The 11,254-nt window shown below is 40.6% G+C and overlaps 1 protein-coding gene across 5 annotated transcripts in view; it reads right to left on the reverse strand.

Moving 5' to 3' along the window:
• ATF2 (activating transcription factor 2) overlaps positions 1–10,909 on the reverse strand; it is a 48,391-nt gene extending 37,482 nt beyond the window's left edge. The window contains exons 1-4 of one of the 5 annotated variants that reach the window (XM_063162174.1): positions 10,824–10,909; positions 7,144–7,174; positions 1,713–1,787; positions 1,032–1,101 (exon numbers count right to left, since the gene is read on the reverse strand). In XM_063162174.1, the coding sequence (XP_063018244.1) occupies positions 1,032–1,079 (48 nt within the window). In that variant the 5' untranslated portion in view covers positions 1,080–1,101; positions 1,713–1,787; positions 7,144–7,174; positions 10,824–10,909. Of the gene's footprint in view, positions 1–1,031; positions 1,102–1,712; positions 1,788–2,245; positions 2,291–7,143; positions 7,175–9,624; positions 9,645–10,554; positions 10,601–10,823 lie in introns of those variants that run through there. The other 4 variants (XM_063162178.1, XM_063162175.1, XM_063162176.1 and 1 more) reach the window with 4 other exon arrangements.
• Positions 10,910–11,254: the final 345 nt, after the last annotated feature.

An 11,254-nucleotide genomic window follows, 5' to 3' on the forward strand; every position in this document is an offset into this window, starting at 1 on the left:
CTGACAATTTACTACATAAAACAAGAGGCAGGTAGAATAGGTAACACTAGAACAAGGCCAGACAAAAACACTGTGAATTATCTAAACCTTACCAGCATTTTAAAAACCTCTCACGTTTGCTCATTTCATGTATACTTTCCCCAATATTTGGGGTATATGCTATAAAAAAGCAGTAAGCAGACAAACTAAGTTCTGTAAAAGAGATATTCTTACTTTCACTATTTGTTTATTTTCACTAATTTGCTATGCATCTGTAATTGTGGGTGAAATTAGTGTTTCAATTGACATAATCTAAGAAAACATTTCCCAAGATGCAGCTTTCCTAAAAAGAACACATTTTACACAAAACATTGAAATTATTAATTTTCTTTGTGAACATTTGAGCTCCAATTTATGTTTCTGGTTATGCCTCACTAATTTAAGTCATTCCACATATAAGAGATCCATGTCAAGAATCACCTCTCAGGAACTAATACTTCAACTGAATTCACCTCAGAGTACAATAATTCAGAATGTTTCCATGAGAAAGGACATGTGCATATGGAACTGTGAGGGAAATTAAAAATGCATGATCACTGCAAGATGGGGTGAAACAAGCAAGGGACTTTTTTCTCCCTTATAACTTTATTGCCCTAAGCTCCAAATGCCCAGCTCCCTGTAACTCTTGCACCCTATCTCTGCATACAGCATAGACGAGAAATTTATGCATTCTATCACACCAAGAGACTTAAGTCTGTCTTTCTGTCCTCACTAAGTGGGGGAGCAGCCCTTCCAGAGGGAAGATGATGTCCAGAGCCTGCCTTCCTCTCTGCTCTACAGTACAAAGCTGACATCTGCGACATGAACTTCTCTCTTCACCTTCCCTGGAATCACTGGCTGGTGTAGACCTACATGCTATAAATTCTTGCTTTTCAGCAAAACAAATACTTAGTAGCAATTATCATAAGCCCCTTTTCTTCAATCTGTAAAAATACATTTCATTGTTTTACTTTTATTCGAACAATGCTAATAACTTCAGTTCAGACCATTACCTGGCCACATCCAGGGGCAGTACATAAAAAGGGTTTGTCATCACTCATATTCCACAGGTCGTTGTGCTACCTGTATTAAAATTAGAATGTAACAAATTTTACAAATAATGCAACAAATTATCACTATATCAACAAGCTATTTTAATATTCTTTGGGCAAGAATTTCTGCCTTGTGGCTATAGTAATATTCTAAATACCCATGATTCAGAGCATGGATTTCAAGCTCTGTCAGGAAGCTACTCAAAATCTACCACAGCAGTTACACCTCAAGCAGAAATCCACATGTTCACATGTAACATGACTAACTGCAAAAAGTATCTGACAACACAGTAAGAACAACTTGCCACTGAAATCAAATACATTGTAATAATGATCCAATTCTCAGCTAAAAAGAGATCAGAGCAGCAGACACCATGCAGTCAAGGTTCTGGTGCCAACGGATGAAGAAGTAGCGTTCATTCCTCAGCCTTTTCACAATCCTTATTTAAAGCTCATCATTAGAGATAAGTTGGCACAAAGCCCTTAATGTAAACTGTTATGAATTTAATTACAAAAACATGTACTTTAGTAATGTTTCAGCTACTTAATTACTGACAGGCTAAAAACACTTAATAAAGAAGTAAGGTATTAATGATATTTGGTGCTATTTTGCATACTCACCCCACACACTAATACACATACCTGCCAGATTTCACATATAAAACTGTTTCATATGGCAAACTATCATATCCTCCTTTTCATGGCAATAAACTGTAACTAAAAGAAGATATTAATTACTATGCATGCTAAAAATATAATAATGAATGATTTTGTAAATATAAATGAGAAAATGTCCACTATTCACCCATGAAACACAACAATTTTTCAAATAAATAGTTTACTTCAATACATCCTTTAATTAGTTGTGGCATCTGTGGCTTTGCCTTGGAGGAAATACATTCATCTTTAAATGAGTATTTGTATGGAGAACTAACAATGATAGTTCTGAACACTATTTAGATTGATGAAGGAAATAAAGGTGAATAAAGATGTTTTTATGATTAAAGATCACAGGCAGAATAAACCCATGTCATGCCCAGCATACTGGTCATGTAGAGTTGCAAAGATTCTCAAATTGTCTAACCATGCTAAGAATGTAAACTTCTGGTACACATCTGGGCACTAGACACAAGACATATCAAGTAAGCATAAGCAAATAATTTCAGACTGATTACCTCAGAGATCTGTAGGAATACAGTATCTGATCCTTCTGGATGTACCTGTACAGTAAAAAAACCACTGTGTACAGACCTTTTTGGACAGTCGTTCAAAGAGGAGGAGATCTTGGTAATTTTCACCCAACAGCAAAGAAAGAAAAACCTGGCATGCAGGATACTCTAAACTGTCACTTCTAAATATATATGTTGCAAGGAATGGGGATACTGAGCTGAGATCAGAAGTCAAGAGAGATGTATGGCTGCCAGAAACTTCAGTCTTTGGCACTGACAGCTCAGGGAAACATTTACATGCCAAAGAAAGGATGCCAAAGCAAATCAGAGATGAAGACTGTTCCACTGTCTGCGAAGAGTTCATAACCTGTCTCAAGTTTCTGAAGGAATGAAGTATTTTTTTAACTGTTCAAACTGTGAACTTGGTACTTTCACTAATAATGAATATTAACAAAATTATAGGCAAGTCTGAATACACATGACTAAGGCTTCAGGGTAAGAAATAAGGTCCTTATCCATGACACCTTAAGAGTATATCCTTTCAACATGTGGAACTTCAACACAGTTAACAGTTATCCCACTATTCTTCAGCAATGCAACAATCTCATTTCTTCAAATGCAGGCTCAAACTAATACTTGTTTAGATCTCAAGAGGAATTAGTTTTTGTGAACCTGTCATCATAGGGCACTGTATATGTATTTAATGGCTACATATGCCACCATATGCCAATACAGACATATGGATAAGTATTATGACCAGACAAGTAATATCCATATCAGAAATGTCTAATGGTGGAAGAAATAATTATGATTTGGTTTCTCTAAATCCAAAACATGAAGGTTTTGATTAACTGAAATACACGTAGGACATTTCTTCCACTCTATTACTACGTCTTCTTGTCAGTCTCTGAGAGATGCAGTTTCAGCCATAAAATCAGCTCCCTCCATGCTGTCAGTATTTTTTGTAGGTGAGAAGATGTAAATCTTTTAGGTCCTTTTATTTTCTCTTTTCAAGGAATATTACCAAATCTCGTATTTGCATGTGAAATTCCTATCTGGTTCTATGTCTTAGTTTGTGAAGCCTGTGAATTTTGAATGCCTGATATACAAGTAGAAAATCAATCCTTGTGAAAAAGAAAAGCAGCGCTGTCCTTCTGGCAAACTTACTGGAAAAAAGTTGGAGATAAATTCATTTCCTCATCTTTGTAACATTATCTGACTGCAGGCCAAATGGAATTTTGTGAGGTAATCCCTTGTAAAGAGATTCCAGATAACATCTGAGGAAAAAAAATTATGTTGAAGCACTGAAATTCTTGCACCTAAAAGAAGTTCACTTGCATTCTGAGCAAGACCCTGGACATTTTAAATCTAAACAGAAACTGGATCTGACAGGATGGGAAAACAAAGGGCTCGCATTTGTTAGTGCAGCCAAATTGGTAAGAATGTATTTACCTATTACAAAGGCTTGCAAGGCTTGCACTTAGAACAAAATAACTCCATGCAACAGTGGAGGCTGAGGGGCAACTGCCCGTCAGGCAGCTTTGGGGCAGAACCTGTAACTCACGGTGCACAACAAACCCAACACGATTCAGCATCATGTCACTTGTGGCACTGAAAGACAAGAGGCCACTGGGATGGATTAACAAAGGCACAGCAATGAGATGAAGGGAAGTGATTACTGTCCTTTATCTGGCACTCTACAGCTGAAGTGCCATACCCAGACAGCTGATGATCTGGAGAGAAAACATCTGGGGCCCCCTCAGAACAGTCAGGAGGCTGGACTATTACATAACAAGAGGAAGCAAAGTTTGTTCAGAATGGAGAAGGAGGATCTGCTTGCTGTCATAAAGTATCTAATTATTGATATAGAAAAGTCAGATCCAGACTTTAGGCAGAGTATAATAAAAGGACTGAGATGCAACATTCATGAGACACACCAAGAAAGTTAGGAGCAAGTGTAGAGGAAAAGGAAAGCACAGCATTAAAAAAAAAAATCCCACAACACTGGAACAGGTGTCAAGCAGGGCTGTGGAATCTCAGCCTTGCAGAAATTCAAAATTTGACTGGATAAAATTCTGTGCAATCCAAGATAACTCTGAAATTTAAAACATACCATCAAGATATCATAGCAAGGAACAGAGGTGAAAAATTGCAATGGACAATCCAAACTTGGGTAATGTTCTCACACCTTTAGAAGACCCTGCAAGGTCAAAAACCTGTTGCTGCTACAAAATACACACAAACCCCATCCTTTGCATCCTCTTTTCCTTTTGGATTGCAGGTTGCCTGACATAACAAAACTAACACAGAGAAGGCAAATTTTCAGGAAAAAATGTTGGTAATTGCCACTATAATTTCAAAGGAGTCTCTCTCTGTTGTAGACTGACTGCTCAAAGTGAGAATATCACAGTAAGAAAGAATAATTCAGAAAATACCTCTCCCCTGAAAACCAAAACAGCAACTTAGATGCCTTTTTGACAAAAATGTTACTCACCCAGCCAAATGAGAAATGTAATACATGAAGTGATAACCCTGTCCCTAGAGGGGAATTAGAGTCACCCTGGACTGTTACCTAGGCAACAGCTAACACCTTGTCCCAGAGAAAAAAAGAGAGTTCCTGCAGGAATCCAGTATGAATGTGAAACTCCAGCCTTAACTCATCTCTTCAGATAAAAATGAACATTCAGTGAAATGATTCTTACTACAGTCCACTGAACCACAATTTGCTTCTGTAAGCTTCAAACTCCACATTCCTTTCAGTAGCATAAAGAAATCCATATGTAGAATTCCAGTCACACTGTAACAGCATCAGAGCTAAACACAAAAAAAAAACTTGAAATAATCTTTACAGTAAGTCATATAATCAACTTCAATACTAAAACCACACTAATAACCTCACTTTTTTGGTGTTTGCTCTGAACTTTTAACAGAGAAGTAAAATACACTCACATCATGCCTATTTAAAATGTAGCAAGCCTCTTTCGTGATGTTTGGAATGTAAACAGTACAGTAAACTATATAAATAAGTATATATCCATCTTTAAAATATATCTAATAAGGAGAAATAAAATGAGTTTCCAAACAATTCACTAATACTTAAGGCAATATGCTTATTTTAAAAATAAAAATGTCTCCATAAAATGTCACATTAATATGTATCTAAATGTGCTACAAAAATAGCTTCAACAATTATCTGCATATTTCCATAAGATTTTAATTAAACACCTTGGGTACACTTGATGGAAACTATTACTACATAGTCTGAGGCTTGGTTCCAAAACCTTTCAGAAGACAATCTTACAAAGAATAGAAGCCTACACTGACTTAAGCCATGTTTTGTTGGCTTATTTAAGTGGTAAAGATTCTTCTGATTTCTCTTAATTGCCTACATACAGGAGTAGGGAAAATGCAACTGACACTTTGTTTCAAAATTTTTCTACTGAACACTTAAGCAGCTCTTTAAAATGTATATGTATCAATAGTCCTTGCAAAAACTTTTTCCAATTTGCTGAGAAAAGTAATTCTTCACACGTACCTACTAAAGACTCAGCAGACTTGCAGCTAAAGCCTCTACTTTACCTGTAGAAAGCAAGGTGTGTGTGAAAAGATGTCCATGCACAGAGCTGCTCACAGGCTGTGCACTCCTACCCTGGGATTCATTATTTTAAGCACTGTAGCAATACAGAGGCTGCCCTCCTGTAACATCAGGGCTGATACAAACAGCACAGAGAAAAATTGCCAGAACTGAGCACACAAAAGACAGCTATGAATACACATAACCCCACAAACAAACAAAAACTGTGAAACTTTTGAAGGACAGCATTCTTCTTCTGGCCAACATGCAAGAAGAGATGCATATTTTCACAAGTGTGTCACCCTCCTAAACTGGACAGTCCGCAGAAGACAATCTGTCAGTCTGCACCTACAGCAGCAGCTGATTTATCTCCTGCTGCCTCCCTGAGAAGCACGCCCAAGCCCTACAGCTACACTGACCACTTGCACGTGGCTCCAGCCCACAAAACATCTGTGCACCGTGGTTTGAAAAAGGTGAGAGATGGACAGAAGCTGTACCAGGCCATTGAGACAAGGCAGAATTACAGCAGTGCATCAGCTACAGAGTGCTTGTGTTACAGCACCACTGATGCCTTTTCCTACGGATGTTTGCACTTCCTCAAGAGCTGCCATGTCTAGTCAACATTTCCTTTTATTCATCACACTGCATCTGGGACTGTGCCCCCTTTTACTGCAAGATACAAAGCCTTACTGTATACAGAATTATTAACTCTTACTAAACTCATCTGTTGAAGTCATCATAGTGTGTAACTACTTTAGGTAGGGTAAGACTTTACTTTAAAGCTTCATTTCATAATAGCAAACTGAAGCATAAAAGAACCAGGTCAAAATTTTAAACTTTCATCAACTCTTATGAGTTTTACTTAAGAGTACGTACTTATTCAAGGTAAAGTGAATGGAGCATATTTGCCACAGTAAAGAATAACATTCTCCTAATGGTTACCTGGAGAGCTGAATTTAGTGTTTTGCTTAGCTCCTTCCAAGATGTCCACAGATGGGGAGGAGGTAGATATTTTTATTGTCTAAATTTAAACGCCTCACAATTAAGAGACGGCTTTTTCATGCAACCAAGCAAACAATAACAAAAATCAAAATGAACATGGTGTCTTTATACTTTCAACACTTACATACAGCATTCATTTAATAAATTTTAATAACTTCCCACACTTTGAAAGAGTCTATCTTTATTTCCACAATTTTCTGCACACGTAGATTTGCAAGTTGTGATTTCAGTAAAAATCAGAAGTTAGTAGGCAGAATACACTACTTAAGGAGGAACATAAATTTGAAAAAAAAGTCATTTGTATTTTAAAAGGAAGTACTCTACTTACCTAGAGGGACTGGAGCTATATTTTCTGTTTCCTATAAAGCAAAACAAGAAGAGGTGAAGCAAAACCAGTGTAATTAATACTTGACCATTTCATGACACTTCCAGAAGTGATCTGCCTGTATTTTGTGCAATACTGTCAAATATGACAGTCCTAAAAAATAAAACTGAAAAATGAAAGAAATGGAGGAGATACAACCTGAAAATTTAAAACATTCCTACTCATAATGAAAGTGGGATTGGCAGAAACTAACCTTGTAGGTTCTGCAAGAAAACTATAAACCCTAGTCCAGAGCATTTAAAGTTCATAACTACCAATGGCTGGCAAACAGAAAAACAGGAGCTTCTTCCTCATATTACACTGCTAGCACAAGGTTCAATTTTTTTTCTTTTTAAAAGTCAAATGTTGGGCACTTTTTGCTGATATTATTAGTTAACTGCTAATATCTGATGTCTAAAGTTAATTCCATACCTTCCACCATTTGTCTAAATTCTATAAAGGACAACACATCTGGACAAGAAGAAAAGATGACTGACTTAGAGACAAAAGGGATGATTGACTTAATTTCCAATAAGAACACGACAGCCAGTAGGACAGATAGTCACAAATACAGGAACAAAGCAATTTAACTCCTTCAGCTGCAGGAGTGGCTTCCTCCACAAGAAGATCCATTTCTGGCAAACAGAGAGCACTAATGGCATAAAGAAAGGTCCTTAGGCTTAACATCTCCTGCTGGCTGAACATGGTGGCTTCTAATTCAACTCTCTGGCTTAAGCATTCTTCAGAGACACCCCTGATCTTTCTTTAACTTACTAAAAATTCAAGCTGTTTGAATACAGCACTTGTAGATAAGCAAAATGTCAATGAACCTCATAAAAGAAATATAGAGGGGTTCGTATTCCTCCCATCTTCTCACAATTTGCTCACAGAGATATTGGGCCTTGCTTTCCCCAGTTCATTTATCTAAGTTTGAACATCTTCAACCTAACAAACATTAGAGATCCAACCTCACTTTTCTACACTTGTTTTAACAAAACTTAAAAACCAAGCTTACCAAAAAGTTACTTGCTTTTCATATTTTCTTCTATTGCATCCCCAAAGTCTAAAATTAAATTAATTAATTGAGAATTTAACTCTAAAAATCTTTAAATATATCAAATATCTCACTACAGGATTCCACTTGCTCATTAACACAACATGATCTTTTTCTTTTCTGTAAGCATTTACATAAATGACCACTGGATTTACCTAGGAAGGAAACATAATATATTGCTTGGAATGCCTTGCTTAAGCAAAGCTCTTATCTGAAGTGAATCTAATGGAAAAGTTCTCAGGCTGAACTGAAGATGACACTGAACAAAGCTGAAAACAGTACATCATAAATGTGAAAAAAACCCATTGATTGCATAATTATTAAATATTGACTAATATTTTTGTAACTAACTACATCCAAAGCCTCCTTAGAGTGCATATTATATGTTAAACAAATACAGTTCAGTTATGCAGAACAATGGTAACCTGAAATCTATTCAATATTAAAATAAGAGTTAAAAATATTGAATCACATTTGCTCCTTTGAAAATAGAAAATGCATAATTTTTATACAGGCATTCAAGTCTATGTCAAGAATCCATTAAGAATGCTGATACTATAAATAACTTCAAGATAGGAAATCTTCACTGAGGTAAAAATGTACATTTGTAAGTTTAAGTTAATTAAGAGTAGAAGAAAAAAAAGCTGATGACAGAAAAGGAATTTTTAGCACTAGGCCCATTCAAAATTTAATGAAACAAGAATGAAAATAATACCACAGTTCATGCTGTTCAACATGGTCACAAAAGGAAAGCAGCATGAAAAGCAAGATTATTAATAAAAGTATGTATGATGAAATTTAAGATCTGAAAGGATCTTATATTAGATGCTGCATAGCCTAGAAGTTTCTGGAAAAAGACCTACCAAACATATTCCTGTCTCTAGAATTCAAATCAGGGTAGAAATATCAACTAGATTGTAAAGATGATCAAAAGCTCAACTACTTGATTAAGCATTAGCATACAACGTCAGTACTGAAACATAAAATCCCAATGGATTTTTAAAAGAGCTGCTTCACTCCATGTACACATTAAGGTCTCATTATTTGACAATTCTTTTGAGGCATTATATAACAACCAGTCCCTGACAAAATTATTGTTTAGTTTTTTAACAAGACAGCTTGACAATTTTGATTCTGGATTGCATAATTATAAACACTTCAGAGTTAATTCAAGTGAATGCCAAACTGGAGTACACTTTGTCCCTCTGAAATGAAGTTCATTAACAGGCAGCAACCTGTTTCACTGGATGGCTAAAGAAATTCCACCTGGAACACCTGAGAAGAGCAGAACCACAAGGACTGCTCTGATCCTATCAGCTCGTGCTGAATTTAACATCTAACCAGACCCAGCCGTCTAATCACCCAAACTTCAGAACATGTGTTTTTATTACCTCTTACCCAGCTTTATGCTCAGCAAGAAGTGTGGATGTGACATTCGCTGCCATGAGTAGAATACGTCAAACAGAAAACAAAACCACTGTTTTAAAAGGTGGCAAATAAAACACGTTTCAGCCATGTTTGTGGTCGCTGTTTGGAAAGAAGGGGATGATTCAGAATGCTCAGATTATTCAAACTCCTCATTTCAGCACAAGAAAACAGGTGACAGTATCACTACTGGAAGATAAACACCCCTGGGAGAAAGCAACAGGACAAAAAGCAAGTGAGGCACACGGAGTGCAAGAATGGGGCACATAAACACACTAATGGATCTCCCTCCAAAAACAGGGATGCAAAACCGCTGGAGAATGAGTAAGGCTGCAGAAGCAACATGGCAGCACACATTTCCCCTAACTCCAAACATGACGTTACATCTTGACATAAAACATTTGTGCCTTAAACACCGTGCAGCTATCGCTAATCGAGGGTCTGTGACATGTTTTTTCACGTGAAAGCCGCAGAGACTTTTTATTTGACAACTCGAGAGGCATTACGCACAATAACAGGCAAAGTCAACGAGGCAGCAGCTCCAGGAGGTTCAGCTCCATGGCCAGACACCAGGCAGGCCGGCACCTGGCGCCGAGGAGCTGTTCTTACCCCCCGCCCGGCATCCCCCACACCCGCACCCTTCCCGGCACCGGCACGGAGCAAGTTCTCCTCCAGAGCCGAGGATGGATGGAGCCGGGGCCTCCCCGGAGCGGAGGGAGGCGGAAAGGCGAGGCCCGGCTGCCCGCTCCTCCCGCTCTCCACGCCGCGGGCCGGGCCCGGGGCGGCTGCCGGCGATGCCCCCGCGGGGCACCGCTCCCGGACGCGCCGCAGCCCCCGTCACCCACCCACCGACCCGCCTCGCCGCCCCGCGCCCCGGGCCGCCCGCCAGGCCCTACCTCCGGGCGGGTGCCGGTGTCCGCGGCGCCGGCCGGGCCGCCCCGCCCCGCTCTAGGGGCGGCGGGAGCCGCAGGCCGCGCTGGGGGAGGGGGCTGCCGCGGAGAGGAGCGGCGGCGCCATGTTACTGCCTCCCGGGCATCCCCCGCCCACCGCCGCGCCGCGCCGCTCCCGCCCCGCCGCCCCCGCCCGGCCGGCGCCGCCGCAGCGCGGAGGGAGGAGGAGCCGCCGCGCCGGGCCGAGCCGGGCCGGGCCGTGTTTACAAACTCACCCGCAACGCCGCCGGACCGCACATTAAAGGCCGGGTCCCCCGCGGGCTTCCGTCACCTCTCGCGAGAGCCGCGCTGACACCTCCGCTGGGCGGGGCGGGGCGGGGCGGTCACGCGGCGCGGGGGCGGGGCCGGCCCCGGTCCCCACAGCGACCCCGGCCGGGCCCGGACATGGCGGGACTCGGGCACGGCCAGGCCGGGCACTGCCATTGCAGGGCCAAGCGATGGCCGGACTGCGCCGCGGCACGGCGGGCACCGCTCCCGTGGTGGGGCGGGACTGCTGCGGCCGTGGCCGAGGGGAGCTCAGCATGAGGTGCCCGTCCTCTGCTGCGGGTGTGCAGGACGGCCGGCAGCTGAGGACTGCAGGCAGCACGTAGTGAATAAAGCACTGCAAGGCCTCTCGCAGCGGCAAGGCTTCATGCGCCCGTCACAT

This window comes from Melospiza melodia, chromosome 8, assembly GCF_035770615.1.
Source record: "Melospiza melodia melodia isolate bMelMel2 chromosome 8, bMelMel2.pri, whole genome shotgun sequence".
Lineage (NCBI taxonomy): Eukaryota > Metazoa > Chordata > Aves > Passeriformes > Passerellidae > Melospiza > Melospiza melodia.